The sequence below is a fragment of the Anoplophora glabripennis genome, unplaced genomic scaffold (assembly GCF_000390285.2).
Source record: "Anoplophora glabripennis isolate ALB-LARVAE unplaced genomic scaffold, Agla_2.0 scaffold40, whole genome shotgun sequence".
In the NCBI taxonomy this organism is placed as follows: Eukaryota; Metazoa; Arthropoda; class Insecta; order Coleoptera; family Cerambycidae; genus Anoplophora; species Anoplophora glabripennis.
This window is the reverse complement of record NW_019416268.1, coordinates 287086-303919: the sequence shown is the minus strand read 5'-3', so window position 1 is coordinate 303919 and position 16834 is coordinate 287086. Positions and strand designations below refer to the sequence as shown.

Below are 16834 nucleotides of genomic sequence, written 5' to 3'. Positions count from 1 at the left end.
CGACTTTCTAAGTATTGTAAGCGATATAAAAATTATTGTTGAATTTAAAGTATTATGGCACATTTAACTGTCACACAAAGAATTGAAATTTTAATTCTTATCGGATGCGGGGATAAGACTAGAACGCAGCAGGAAGTTTGCGATTTATTTAATGAAAAACATCCAGATCGCCGTATCAGCCAATCAACAGTCAGTAAGATAGAATCTAAATTTAGAGAAACTGGCAATGTTGTAGATATTCCAAAACCTGGACGTCCAAGCGTTAGTGAAGATCACAAACAGAACATTTTGATAAGTATGGTAGATAATCCTCATAATACTTCACGATTGGTTGCATTAAACAATGAAATTAGTCAGACCACAGTGCTACGTATCCTGAGGCAGGAAAAATATCATCCCTACAAAATTCAACTTGTGCAGGAACTCAATGAAGACGATCCCGACCGCCGCTTACACTTTTGTGAAATTATGATGGATTTATGTCAAGTAAATAGAGATTTACACCGGCAAATACTTTTTTCAGACGAGGCCACGTTTTGTCTCAATGGTACAGTGAACCGTCAAACTTGCAGGTATTGGAGTCGGGAAAATCCTCATTGGATGGCAGAGACACATACCCAACACCCACAGAAATTAAATGTGTGGGCTGGAATAGTTGACAACAGAATAGTAGGGCCTTTCTTCTTTGAAGGAACCCTTACAGGAGAAAGATATTTAGAGTTTTTACAAAATGACCTTGTTCCAGCGCTTGCAGTAATTTTTCCTAACGATAATGACCCTGATATTCCTGATGACACCATATGGTTTCAGCAAGACGGTGCACCTCCGCACTATGCGCGCCCTGTTCGAGATTTTCTGGACAATTGTTTTCCTAGGAGGTGGATCGGCAGACGAGGACCGATAGAATGGCCCGCGAGATCCCCAGATCTTACACCCCTGGACTATTTCTTATGGGGCTACTTAAAGTCCAAAGTGTACGTTAATAGACCACATAATTTAGAAGAACTCCAAAATTGTATTATAGATGAAATACACAGAGTTACCCCAGAAATAATTCATAATGTGCAAGAAGAATTTCTACACAGACTTGCGTATTGTCAAGAAGTCGGTGGGTGGCAATTCGAACACTTAATTTAGGTAGAAAACTTAATGAATTGTATTTGCTTGACATAGGAATTGTTATTTTTTTAATGAATAAAATTTACGTTTTCTAACATTCAATCGTCATTTACTCGAAAACTTTCCTATGTAAGATGGCAACATTTTCATACTGTCGGATCGACAATGAAACGTTTCAGAATCAAGAAAAATAGGGGGTTGCTATTTAAAAAAAATGTCGATGACGTCATTACTCGAAAACAAATGACAGTTGAAAATCGCCTTTTATGCTAAAATATGTATTTTTTAAATTAAAAATCGACCTGTTCAAGTATTTTTCCAAAGGCAATATCAACTACAACAGTTTATTTACAATATCGTTTCCTTAGTACCTATTATGACTGCCTACTAATGATTTTTCAAATTTTTGATAGTCCTAACCTAACGTAATATAATTTTTGACAAAATATATTATGGGTATGAAACAATGAATCAAGGTTTATTCCAATAAAATATATCAGGAAAAATACTCTATTTATGAGTACTTATATTTATTTTAAGTTTGTCCAATTTTGTCCAATTTTTTATTTCGGAAACATTTTTTCCAATTTTTCTTTTTTTTTCCGAAACGTTAAATACCTAATAGCAACCAATATAAACGCATTTTTAAGCTTTATCTGTGGAGTTATAAGCTATGTATAGAGGCCACGTATCAGCATGGGTCTCTATCGATGTAAACATGTTTATTTCCGCGATTTCGATGTACTCCAACATATTCACACATTCGTCACAAGTCGAGCAAGGTAAGGCGTGACGCACTTGAGATTTTGTGGAACGCGAGAAAACATCACTGTTATCGGTTTCATTATACAGGTATTGTTCGTTAATTACCATGTCAAAGATAACATTATTTCTAAAAAATTCCACGAATTTTTTTATATTCATTCAATCTTTCCATTCTTTTAAGGTCAAGTAGGTGTAAAAGAAAGAAACATTCATTCGCCGTGAAGTGCATATCTTCTGGGTTATCTTGGCCACTTATTTAAGAGACACCTTCAGGTCAAAACACATTTTCGGCGTTATTTAATTTTGGAATCTATAGTCAAAAAATTAAATCTGATTAAAACTGATATTTTGATACAGACTGACCCTTGTCAGCTACAATTGAACTTTTTTCTACAGACTTTTTACGTAAAACTTAGTGACGGGGTTATTTTTTAATAACGAATATAATAACAATAACGTTATTAGTTTTCTTAATGGTTACCCATAAGACTATTTAGAAAGAGGGTGTTCTGGGTGTTTTTGTAAATAATTTAATATACCCCAGGTGTCCCATTTTGGGTTGCTATGGCGTGGCTGTGTACCTGACTGACCAGAATCACCATTGAAGATGCAAGCAGTGAAAAACGGCGAACCGGTCCGAAGCATTGGCTGAACATCAGGGCGGACCCAAGGGTTCAGACAGCTGCTCCGCCCCCACAGAGCCTACTCCGAGAACAACAAGGAGAGGTCAAAATTCCTAGCTAAGGACGAGCAGGTGCAAGGTTTGTAACTAGCGGCGACCAGATACACATGGGTACATATCAACATGGGTCGTGAAAGCCTTAAAACCACGACTTGCCCATGAAAATTGAAGAACAAGTAGAGCCAGTAAAATGATTTTTCATTTTCTATATACATTAACAAAATGGAATTTAACAAATGAAGTCTCAACTCAAATCAGTAGTAGTAGTATATGAGGAATAATTTTGTTGAGCCTTTTTTCAATTTAAAATCCTATATGTATATCAAAACCAAAAGGGCTGCAACAACAATTGTTTACATAAAAACTATTCCTAATTTTGGGTTAACATTTTCGTTCAAAATAAATTTGTATATACCTACGCCATTAGCTGAAGTTGAGTCTGTGTTTTTCACACTAAATGCCATTTTGTTTATATATTGTTCGCATAAAACTAATGTTCTATAGATATTATTTTTAAATCATTATTTAACTTTCTCTATAAGCTACTGAATCTTAAAATAGGACATCCTATATAATTGTATTATTTATCTCAGAAAGTAAAATGTGTTCATTTACATCACCTACTATACAAATTTGTTCTTCTCCAAATACAACAATGGCACTTGTTTCATAACGCATGTTTTCAATAACTTAATCTCCTGATTGTAAGCAGGATAAATTGAAACCTCTTGTAGATCATAAACAATGGATTTAACCAACGTAAAATATCTCGAGAGATATAAGTCGACCGTTTGGGAAATCACTCTACGCAGATTTTAGATTATATAAAGTAAATATAAGGTTAGACGTCTAGACAATGTGTGGCAAGCAAATTCAACACGTTAATAACGTCTGAAATGTGAGAAAATTAAGCAAAAGTGGTGACAGTAAATAATGATGTGATACGTCTAGTCAAACAACAGGTGCCTTGAAATTAGTATATTATTAGCTAACTAATTTTGAAGTATAATATTAATACAATGAATCCCAAACGCCACATTCCACAATTGACTAGGAAAATATTAACAAAATCTTCAGGTTGTAGAATTGTGCCTTCCTGTGAAAGGCGTTTTAAAAGAGACGGAACAAATTGTTTAGATAAAATTTAGCTCTTTTTTAAACGTGGCTTTTCATTAATTTTTAGATGCTGTATAGCCGGATAAGAGGTCAAGAGCCCTCGAGCCTTGTCCGCGGAATAATAAATCACACTGTTAAACACAAAAGCAACAACTTAAAACTGTGTAGGAAACCACCAGAAATAACGTGAGCCTCATATTGAATAAAGCTTCCTCTTTTTTGTCACGGCAATCGATCGTCCGTTAAGTGGCTGCCCATTTTTGATTTTAATAAATTAGACGAGGCGCCATTGTACGCATAAATTGGTATTTTCACCCCTGGCCCCATTTTTGGCACTTTGTCACCTTTATCTAGCAACAGTTAAATTTGGGCGTCTTGATATTAGATCAGACCTCGGGGAATATTAAAAAGTATACAACGTTTTTCTGTCACAATCAAGAATTCACCTATCTACTAAATTTTCAGAAAATTGTGGTAATTTTTGTGCCAGTTTCCTGTTCTAAACTAACTGAACTAAACCTAATTATGTACTGAGTACTGAAGAATATGGCAACTTTAACTTGAAAGATTTGTTGAATAAACGTATTTTGTAGTAACTAACTGTAAGTATATTATTTTATTAATTAGCAGCTAAGCGATTTTTATTACATTTAATTTTTGAGTAATTTAATAGATTTACTTATTAAATATTCCAATTATAAACTTGATGATAGTATTTAATTAACTGAAATTGAATTAAATTGTTAATCGATTAGGATTTTCTTTGTTAAGAAGTTAGGTGGCAGGAATTTTTATTGAATATTTTAATTTTAATTCAGTCATAAAACCAGTTACTATTTTTTAAACTGAAAAGCGATTTTCAAAATGTATATGTAAAGCGATAAATTAAAAAAATATATTTCCATAAAAATACGTAATTTTGAAACAACTTTCTTATTTAGGTTAAGATAAGCAGTTAACTTTAATATTTCACAATCAGTTAAAAGTCTAAAATAAGAATTTATTCGTAGCATCAGAGGCATAAGGAAGTGGGTATAATTTTAAATAACTGCGTACGGCACTGGTCTCTAAAATATTTTGTCTACATATTTCTTATAATCTTCTGCTAATATTGGACAAAACATTTTGTGATGTGTGATGTGATGTGTTTTGTGTGTTTTTGTGATTTGATGTTTAGTTTTATTTAAAAATATCTATGATAGCACGTGAAAAACTGCTCTTGTGAAACTGCAAGTTTTTTGTAGAAGTCGATTTTTATATAATATTTGTACATTTAATTAATAAAAAATTAATAAAAGTTCTGAAAATAAGGTTTATCTCCATTTTAACTAACAAACAACTCAAAAACTATGGGATGTTTTTGTTAGATATTAAATGTGAAAGTCGTAAAAAATCATTGCTAATGACTTTTTAAATTCTAATGATTTATTGTATTTAAAATTATATTTCTATTAAAAAATTCTATATGTACTTATTTTTGTATGGGATGAATTCCTTTGGAATTGTTAATTTTTCGATTAAAATATAGACATATTTGTTCTTAGGAAACAGCACCTGGAATCAAACGCATATGGGAGCTTTCAGTGATGGTATACCACAGCATTTTCGACAGTGGTTGCCGGATTTGTGTATCAAGACGGTGAATTTTTGCCCATAATTAATTAAATCACTACCCCAAGTTTTATAAAACTATCTCAAACAATTTAAGATATTTTTCTTTAATTTCAGCATTGTGTATCTCGAAAATACATTTTTGATTTTCTTTGTTAACATATGCATCTTTTCGATACGGAAACGTCAAGTGATATGATTGTATAATCGCTATTTGTTTTTGATTGGCAAAAATATTAGTGCTGGCAACTGAAATCGGTTTTTTGGATAGTCGGTTAACCGGTTTCGGATAATTCGGATTTTTACGAAATCCGAAAACCGGTTATTCGATTCATGAAATATCCGATTATTCAAATAACCGATTATTCGATAATCTACTTTTTTAGACATCGATTTATCCGATTGCACTTGACCTTTTTTTTGGAGATTGATTTCTTCGTAAACAAATTTGACTTCCAGATGTTTGTAAAGACCTTTTTCTTTGTTAGACATCAATTTCTCCGGGTCTGTCTTTGTAAAGCACCGATTTTCAGATATCCGGTTTTGGCGATTCAAGTAACGGGTTATTCGAATAACCGGTTTTAGCAACTATTCGACTAACCGGTTTTATCTGAAATCGGTTTTTACGGAACCCGGTTAACCGGTTTCACTTTTTCCGGTTTTTGCCAGCACTAAAAAATATCTTCCAGAGGATCAATCTTTGATATCACTATTTTTTAAAATCAATTAAAGCGAATATTTGGACACCGCACTAAACGAATTTCATAAAATAAAGATGCATCCACGTTCGGCAAACATTTCCGCAGTTGTAGACAAACTGGACAGACAAAAAAAAACGTCCAGGATAGGCTGCATTTCAATAACTTGTTCAGCAAAAACGCTAATAGCCTTCTATAGGTAATTGACGTCATTACTGACGCAAGTCAGCGCTAACTAAAACTATGTTACTCGTTAATTTCATTCTCCTATACGGACGTACGCGCAATTAACCTGATGTTCAATTATTTTTTATTCCCGTCGTCCCAGGCCGCTAGACTAACAATAGCTCCGCGAGACTTCAGAGAAGTGCGTGAAAAACGAACGGTGCAAGCGCCACAAATTTAAAAAAGGCGTTGAAATATGTTTTTAACTAAACGCAAAATTTGGTTTTCATACTAAACAGAAGGGGTATCAGTTTACAAAAAAATAATACACCCTTTCCGCACAAACTCCCGACTAGCCCTCAGTGGCGGCTCGTGGCAGTGTAGGTACCTATATTGGAGAGGCACACCACCAATCTTGATATTCTGATCCATGTACATTTTTTAAATTAAGTGGTTTCCCTTTTTCTGTATAGGTATTTTAACCACACAAAAAATAGTTCATGAACTGTTACTTTTTAAACATGATAAAAAACTAAAACATCATAAAATAAAAATATTCAAATTAAATATATTTGCGTTTTACCAAAATTAATTTGAGAAAACTATTACTTTTCATATACTCTTTATTTATTTTTTTTTGATAAAATATATGAAATCTGCGCATTTCACATTTCAGTACGCAGGATCGGCAAAATTATACTTTTTTCTAAAAAATATCATGGCAATTTTTTCTAAATTATTTTGGGTCAGCACCGCCGACCCTGCCTGCCGTCCTTGACGCGCCGCCACTGTTATCTTTTCCGACAGTAGAAAGAAACAATTGCGCGTGAAAATTTAAATAGTAAATTTCAATCATTTTGGCACGTTCTGAGAGATCTATCGCCAATAAGCAGTCCAAATTGCGGCATATATCACAAACTGTTATCCAAACGCTTCCGGAGGGCGTAGCAGGCGCAAAGCCTCTTAAATTTGATGAGGGTTTAGCGGTGCAATTAACGTTTAAATATCGTCCTAAAAGGCTGGGGTTGTTCAACCCGTTCGAGCTACTGCTTACGAAAAAGCCCCCGTCATTGTGAGAAATTCAAAGGCGTCTATTATTCGATAGACGTGGATTTAGACGACGATGTCGGCTGCTACCTTGATAAATTGTGTGTCACATAAATAAACTAACAATTTGTTGTACAATTACAAGCATTCAAAACCATGGAGACTGCAAGTAATCAGAATTGTTAAAACTTATTGAGAACTTCTGGAATTGTCTCCGACCTACATGCTGCATGAAATTTTGTAGGAAACTGAAAAATTACTAGGTCAGTTTTAGGTTATACCTAATTACTTTTGTTGTTTAAGTTTCAAGCAAAAACTCATTTATTTTCTGAATTATTATTTTCAACTATTTTTCTCTTGGGAAAAGCCTATGGCGAATATTGCGTGTTAATTCGTCTATTTTTTGTATGTTTGTTTACAATTTGTAATTTTTTTGATTTTAAATTTACCTGTTTGTAACGAGCGTTCAAATAAAAACGTGGTCAAGTTGGTTCTGAAAATTTGGACGTAGGGCGTAGCGTATAGCAAATGAACTTAAACGTCATCTGTCAAAGCGCTATATCGCCGCTATCAATTTGAATATTTTCGTTTTAAAAAGCGTTTAAAATGGTGTTTTCTCAAGAACAAAAAGTGTTTATCATAGAGTCCTACTTTAGAAATGGACGCAAGATTGATGGAATATGGAAGTATTCTATTGAGGAATGTTTCATAGAATTTCAAAATCAATTTCCCGGCGTTGTTGAGTACAAAATTTTTCAAAGTGCAGTTCAGCGTTGTGTTAATGTTTTTCGTGAAACGGGCAGTGTAACAAGAAAAGAAGGAAGCGGCCGACCTAAAAAGCGGACTGAAGAATTAAAAGAAAATGTCCAACAAATAATGGAAAATGCGCCAAGAACTTCTGTACGTGTTTTATCACAAATGGTGGGAGTATCAGTCGGTACCTGCCACACAGTGTTAAAAAAAGATTTGCGTTTGTTCTCCTATCGTTTAACTTGTCAGCAAGAACTTCATGAAGTTGATTTTCCGCGACGGGCTGTATTTTGTGAATGGTTTTTAAACAACTACGGTGAACTTCATAATATCACCTTTTTTTCTGATGAAGCCTGGTTTCATTTAAGTGGTTACGTAAACTCACAGAATATGAGAATGTGGTCTTCTGAAAAACCAGATAACTTTTTTGTCGAGGGCCCTCTACACGCTCAAAAAATTGGAGTTTGGTGTGCTCTCAATCGAAGGAGGATTTATGGACCTATTTTTTTTAATGGTACTCTTACTGCGCAAAGGTATAGAGAAGAAATTATCGCTCCTTTTGTTAACCAGCTGGAAGAAAACGAAATTACAAACTTTTACTTTCAACAAGATGGCGCAAGGGCACATACGGCAGGCGAGACGATGAATATGTTGAGGGAAGTTTTCCAAAATCGACTAATAAGTCTCAATGCTGAACATGAATTTCCACCGAGGTCATGTGATATTACGCCGTGTGATTTCTTTTTGTGGCCTTACCTTAAAAACACTATTTTTGAACTGCCTATTCCTGATTTAAACCATCTGCAGGCTCGACTTATAGACAAGATTCGTGAAATTAACAATACCCCGAGCATCTTAGAAAATGTCTTTAATTCTTTGAGGAACAGGTGTGAAAAGTGCTTGGAACAAGGAGGGGGACACTTTCAGCAGCTGCTTTAATTTATTGTTATAACAAGGAGGGGGACACTTTCCGCAGCTCCTTTAATTGTTTGTTATTGTTATCACGATTATTCTTTAAAATAAAGTTATATAGTCATTAACGTTATTGAAACTGACAGCTGCTATACAGCTCGTTGAGAAATGAGGTTAAGTTGGTCGCTATAAGCTACTCCCTACGTCCAATGTGTCAGAGCCAACTTCGACCACGTTTTTATTTGAACGCTCGTTATATGTATCAATATGGGACCATTATGTGATGGCCAATTAGGCCAGCTTCAAATTTATTCTATATCTATCTTGATGGGAACACACGAAATATCATAACATATAACCTCATCGCGTTAGTGGGTGTAAGACAAAGAAGATTGGACTGTCTGAATTTAAAAATATGTAATTTTTCGTAAAATATCTACAGACCCTGCAAATGAGGTATTTCAAGTAGTGACAGTTTTTGGGGTCCCAAGCAGAGATGGCTCATTAGCGCCCGTCATCTGCTTTTGACATTTTTAGACGGAAATTATTGGCGTCTCCGCTACATACATAAACGTAGAACAATACGTGTAACATCTAGCTGTCCCGTTTTCGAACAATTTGGCTGAGCCGAGCTGATAAAGGTATCTCGCAATATCTGTCGTATTATTCTAAATTTTGGAACGGCCCAGCTCGTGCGTCACGAGCTAATCTATCCAAATCCATCAATAATTGCGCTCATGGGCGACTACAGATAACGTCGTAAAGTATCTGAAATATTCGAAATCTGCCAAAATAAACCACGAGGCGTCGACAAATTTTTTCACGACTACGAAAATATGAGCGATAAGTCACTGCATCTGAATGAAGGCGGATTTATTTACAATCGGTTTTAAAAATGGAACAGTATACTTTGTTTTGTTATGCTAATAGTACGTACAATAGAGAGATAAAAAAAAGAAAACAAATACGAACATACATACGATGAAAAAAGGGTCAACAAAAATTTCCACAGGCAGGGGTCTGATGAAGAATAGGTCTTGCTTCAAGGACATCCTCCTGGGATAAAAATAAACTGACTCAATTTTGCTTACCTAAAAGTTATGTGCCATAATTTTTTAATTTTATTTCATTGTCTTACGATAACACCTTTACTTTTTGAGATATTCGAAATTTTGGTATATGAACCTACAACAGAAGTCGCTAAGAACAGCTTCAACGATATTTTGTTTTTTATTACACTTTTATTTATAGAGATTTTGAGAAAATTCCTTACACCTTCCTTTATATTATAGTGTTCTCTTTTTTTCTTCTTCACTTCACTTTACACTTTATTGTCTATTATTTACTTTTCTAATATTCTACTGACAAATTTTATATTAATTTCCCTGAATTATTGTTTAATATTTTTATTTTAATTTACATTACCAACATTTTTTTAACCTATCGTTGAATTTTTCTCTGCCATCTGCCTTCACTCTGTCATTATTTGACATTTGTTAATATTTACTTATAATATTTAAACTTCAAATTTGTAATTTATCTCAATATTTCAGTAAACATTGACTTTTAAGTTGAGGCAGATTAGGTTTAAGTCGTAAAAGATATTTTATTTAGTTAAAAATTTAATAAAAAAGTTAAGTTTAATTATACTGATAATTGCAAATTAATTTCCCAAGACACTATAGTACGATCATATTCGATGCAAAGTAATAAATCATTGCCTGTCAAGGGAACCAATGAAGTACGCCTTTAAGGGTTTTACAAATTGAATAATTTCTTTATACATTATGAAGGGACGAGGGGATCAGTTCAGGTCTGGCACCCTTGTTGCTACAAAAATTCCTTTATTCTCATAAACTACTTATTTTAAATGTAATTTATTATAAATCCAATTTGTTTCCTAAATTCCACATATGTACTACATTTTACCTCTGTACGCGCCACTGTTGTTTACTTGTTTTTTGGAAGCGCTCTCTAATAGACAGCAAAGCTCGCCAGGTTAGTATTTGATGTATAACCGACCAGTTCGTACACTCGATGCACCTGGGCGACTACAGCTACTACCAGAACACAGTGCGTATGCAGCGGTATTTCAGATTTTACATTGAATTTCATTTTAAATTTGAAACGATTTATCTTACGCCTCCTAAAAATGATGACACGATTTTCCTTTGATAAAAGGCCGACAATTTTTTGCTCTACTTTGCATCGTATACGATCCTACTATAGGCATTTTAATGGTATGCAACAGTTCTTTTTCAGTAAATAAATTAGTGTTTCAAAAAACATCTGTGTTTTCTAAAAAACCTAAGTTTCTGTAAAAAGTGACGGTGTTATAATAACAAACTAAACAAATAAATTATAACCCTCTAACTTATTCATAATCATAAGATTTCATGATCTAATTCGATCTATTTTGACCAGAAAAAGCTACCTACCCTTAAAGTATGGCGCACACTTTATCAGATACTCTCTATAATATTTAAATATTTATGTGTACAACATTTTTTTTAGTAACATCAATGGAACAAGAAGTATAGACAGAATTTATATATACAGGACGTCTACAGAATATTCTTCACCGAATAATTTTCTAATAATTAATTGCATTTTTAGTGAAGGATACACCTAAATATTAAACCACACTGTAGGTATCCGGATCCGGATATTTTCTACGAGATATAATAAACAATTAATTTAGATCTTAAAAAATTTCTAGAATCGTAATTTATCCAAATACATACCGAGATACTTGCAGATATCAATATCTCTTGAACTAGATGGAAAGCTTTCAGACGTCAAGAATTCCGGATAAAGCGTATCCTTGTATGAATTATCTCAAAGTCAGATCTTATCGGTAACGCAACTTGTAATACCAATTGACGCATATTGTTACTTTTTTATTACACTAAGGTTGAACCATCGATACTTCTGATAATCTCATAATTCCGATTTAGAAATTTTAGAAGCAAAACGTATGTCGATGCCGCACTTGAACTTGAAACAAAATCTTTCATTTTATATATTATTTTCTTTTTGATTTAATAAAGTGCAAAATAATTTTAGATAATTACAGGGTGCGCCAATATAGTCCGCACCCCTAAGATAGTTCATGGCTTCACATCTTTAGGTTTTTCTTGGTCTGTTAACCAATCAAAATGGAGATTCACTGTCAAATTATTGTCTAATACCGATATTTCATAAAGTAGGTAACAATTTCACTAATAATTTTCTAAAAAGGAAATACAAGATCTTTAACGTTAAATATAAGCTGTAAAGATAAAGGTGCCCATAGAGTCAGGCACATAACGAAATAATTTGGTGAATTAAATACCAAAAAGTTAAAATAATCTTAATAATAAGTCCAAGTTACGCAAAAACCGTAAAGGTAAATTAGGTTCACGTACTTCCAAAATTTTTAAATAAAAATATACCTCTGTAATGAGAAAATTTCTTAAATTTCTCATCCCCCAGCAAAAAATATGTCTATACGTTCATATTTTAAGGTGCCTACTTTATTATTTTCATCGGCTTTTCATAATAAACAGATACCTCGACAAATACCTGGAATAATGAAACAGGGAGCGTATACATTTCACTTCACTGAGGGAAATCGATTTTGCTAAGATAATCTGTATTATAACAACAATTTTCCTTATTAGTGTTACATTTAATAAATATTATTTTGCTAAAACGATTTTACTGCCTTAAGTCGTTGCTTTACTACGAGTAGAACAGGAATATCTTTATGGTGAATAGGTAGGTATATTTTTTCTAGCATTTCTTCCACTAAAGGTAAGACAGCTTATTGCACCAGGTAATTTACTTTAGTTAGTTGAGGCCTATCTATTAATGGTTAAAAATAATTTACCGATGGCTAGAAGGCTTGAAGAAAAATTTTTATCATAGTAGCTGGATCTTTTTTAATGCGTAGTAATCATAGTTGACATGCAGACGCACGAGCTACATAGACATATTGTATCCAACATTGCGACAGGAAAGATGCCTTGCCCGTCTTTTGTACAAGTAATAATATAACAATAAAATATTATGTCAATAACATAATAATGACCAACAAAGCTTTGGATGTGTGTTGTATATATATTATCAAACATAAAAATTAATATATGCATATAAAGGAGTATAGTTTTTCCGATCTCAGTTTCTGATCATACCCAGTCTGGTCGAACTAAACGTGGAGGTGGTAGAAATGTAAACGCCCAGTTGAAAAATGCGCGCGCGAGCAAACGGCGCACGAACACAGCCGCACTGGGCAACGGGTCATAAATTTCAGTTGTTGACAAATTGTCTAACAGTGCAGTGCAGTAATGCCGAGCAGTAATATATTTTAATGAAAATGTTTTTTTGATATGTCCATAACCAAAATTTACCATAAATATAATAAAATTGTTTGAGGATATAAATAATTAAAATATGTTGTTGGCCAAATGAATATATATATATAATAGAAATTTTCTACACATTATACACAAATTATTATTTATTGCTAGGTGTTTTTATACATGTTCATGACTTCGGAAAGACTATATTTATGTGTAGTGCCAGTGCCTATAATGCTCAACTTCGGCTTATATTTTTTTTTATGTTTAAAAAGTGGCGAGTATGTCTAATTGTAGATATTTTGTTTTTTACTTGTAGCTTTTTAAATATAAGGCAAAGTTTAGGGACAAGTCAATAATTGAATCTAGCTAAGTACCTACAAATAGTTATGGCAAATAAATCACTTATTAGTATTTAAAAAGTTATTTGTTTGAAGTAAAAAAAAATATATATTTGCTCGTATTGTCAATAATCTCGTCCTACGATGACAACTTAGCAACCGCGGTAAAAACTTGATAGGGTTTGTCTCAGTGTTGCAAGCTGTTTTTTTTTCGAAAGATCGAATTTTGCTCATAGAAAAAATATTATTTCTTTCTATAAAGATTGTTAATTAATATCCCGCACAATTAATAAAACAGTTATTCTAAGAATTCGTACCATAAAGCTATCAGTCATTTAGACGTATAACGACCTAAAATAACGTCATGGTTTACAACGCCAGTATTGATATACGTGAAGTTGATCAAACACATACACTTTTCTGGTCATGGCCCCCTTACTACTGAAGATAAATTCATCAATCACTGTATCCGTCATTACGTTCTATCAAAATCGCAGTGTTTTATTTAAGAAACATTGAATAACTTTTCAAAGCGATGTTGATTTATTTTCTTGGTAAAATATTCACATTTGGCTTATTACTCATTTCAAATTAAGTGCGTTGTTAAATTTTATTTTGATAATTTTAAATTTTGATGTAAAATAGTAAATGTCGAGTAATATTTATAATATATGTATTTTGATATTTCAAATTAAAACTGTGCATTTTTGGTTTTGAAGAGATAGACTTTTCTCGATTATGATACAAAATAGGATCACTATCCTTATTGCTATTTCTACGAGAAACAGTACATCTCCGAGCTGAGATTCCACGAACCGCTGTAGCAATTTATCTTGGTCTCGTCAAAAGAGGAAAGACTAAAAAAACTGTTAACATTGTACTGCACCAAATACCCGTCTATTTTCGTTTTCAAGGCGCCAGTAGCCTTTTTAAATTTACTGCATTGCAACTGCTCTCTTTTTCCTATTCTTTGTATGACTCTGGCCCACCCACGACTCTTGTTAAAAATTGCAACAACTTTCTGGGAAGTAAAAAAGCCTATCTGGATCTATATATTGAGTGAGTTAAGTAAGTTCTATATAAAATGTTATAGAAACATAAAATCAAGTTTCCTTTATTAAATTTCATAAAATTATATTAAAGTAAGGGGGTGATGATGTCTTTAACAAGAGCTTCAAAACTTTTATTAAAATTACACTAACAAGTCTGTCATGTTATGTTACTAAATTGGCAATGCCAACAATATCCAATAGTAGCGGCTAGGCTAGCTCCATAGTTGTAATGAAACGCCTACGTACATATCTCAAACTGGGGGTAATAAGGCCAATAAGAAAGTTTTGCTGATATAATCTGTATTATAATATGGATTTTGCTTATCAGTGTTACAACATCAGCAGCTGCTATAAAAGCTTTTGCTAGGGTAGAAGATTGTGCTATAGTTACTATAATAAGTAGTAAGATGGAATTGCAGGAAAAAATAAAAAGTTAACAAAAAAAAAACTCTGACTACAAGTAGGTTTCTTTACCAAAATGCTTTTTGTTATGATAGTAACCTAACTTTTCTGTGCAATACATTAGATTGGGTATTACACTGCATTTATAGCTGATGGTTCTAATGTATAATCCTTCACAGAACTGATCAAATCTTATGGAGGTTTCGACAAAATTTATTGTCGTGTTCAGGACAAAAGAAATAAATACATGTACCAAGTGATCACCATGATATCGATAAAAATGATAAATTTTATATAAAAGTTAATTTATACTGTAAGTCCACATTTTTCGTCTTACAGAAACGGATTGCGACAATGGAGACTTTTTTCACGATTTAAACACAAAAACATAAACCCTTTTTCATAAGTATATTAATTATATCCAGTCCATTTAATAAACCTATGATTTTGCGAAAAATATTATTGTGTGTTAATTCAAAAAACAGTATTTTTTTAGACACAATTTCTTCTATTAATTACGAATATTCCCCAAAAAATGTACAGAATGTTACATTTACAAGAGGTTAATTAAATTATAAGTAATATCACGTAAATGGCCTATTTGTGATTATTTTGACATTTTGACAAATTCGAGAAACCGCTCAATTTTGGACAATTCAGATCCTTGGAACCACAGTGTTTTCGCCATATTCCATCTTCGATTTAAACATCTCAGTTTCTATCCAATCCAAATATTACAGCTTAGACATTATCTTCCCAACTAAACTGTACGCGACCTTTAACCTTAATTAAGTGCTTCCCGAATAATCTTGTGCATAAAAAATTGTTATCTTTTTTACGTTGGCAGTGCTACCCCAGTGCGTAAAGGAAACCTATGACGGCCTACTATGACGTCAATCTGCAATGAATTTCATTTGTTCTGTATTGCTTGATAAATATGTCCTTTAAGCATCTATTACAAATGATATACTACTGCACACGTAGACTATCGAAAATAGCCGGCAAAATGGTTCATTAGAATAATAAAATTTACCATTAACTACATCTAAATAATCTATTTAATTCTCCATGTATAATTTAGATTGTTTGCGTATACAAGTACCTACATTTATTGTTTTTTTTTTTTTCGATAATTTGGTCCCTAAGTAAAAAACAGTAATTATTCCACCAAACGAAACTATAGGTACTTAGACGTGTTTAATAATTTAAATAATATTGTTTGCAACAAAAAAATTGTTGCGCATATGAATTAAAAAATTGAGAATAAGAGTGTTTTAGTTATTTCTGGTAGGGAGTAATTAATTAAAAATTGGTGGAATGAAAAAATAAATAAATAAAAATTCCATAAAGCTCTACTACGTTCAGCCGTCGGTTTTTCACTCCGGGTTTAAAAATAGACGGTGAGATGTAAATAAAACTTGAACTTGATACAGTCTGGAATAAGATTTACGGGCTTAACATATCCTAGTGCACGAGCCGCACAAATGCGAAGAAACTTTACTTTTAAGGGATCCAATCCTGACGGGGTGCAGTCTGAAAATAATCTGAGCCTTACCTCCGTTTTGGTAATCCTGTGCTTGGCGAGCTTCACCACCGCGAAGTTGCCCTTCCCGATAGTCCTTTCTATGTCGTAGAACCCTACCCGGATGGGGTTCTTGGTTATCCTCTCGCGCTCGCCCATTTCCCCGTTTTATGAATAAAAGTCTATTCGAAAACCACTAAACTATCTGGCGTCTACGATGTAACGCGGCTACGTATTGCTAAATTCGATGTCGGTATTGTCATTATTGTGCCTGGGGTCGATTGGGGCGATTCTAGAGATGCGACCACTGGA

General features: G+C 33.2%; 1 protein-coding gene across 2 annotated transcripts in view; it reads right to left on the bottom strand.

Annotated features, from left to right (window-relative positions):
* LOC108903257 (serine/threonine-protein kinase SIK2) overlaps nt 1-16834 on the bottom strand; it is a 71468-nt gene extending 54634 nt beyond the window's left edge. For both annotated transcript variants that reach the window (XM_018705361.2, XM_018705362.2), the window contains exon 1: nt 16556-16834. In XM_018705361.2, coding sequence (XP_018560877.1) covers nt 16556-16681 — 126 coding nt within the window. In that variant the 5' untranslated portion in view covers nt 16682-16834. The remainder of the gene's footprint in view (nt 1-16555) is intronic.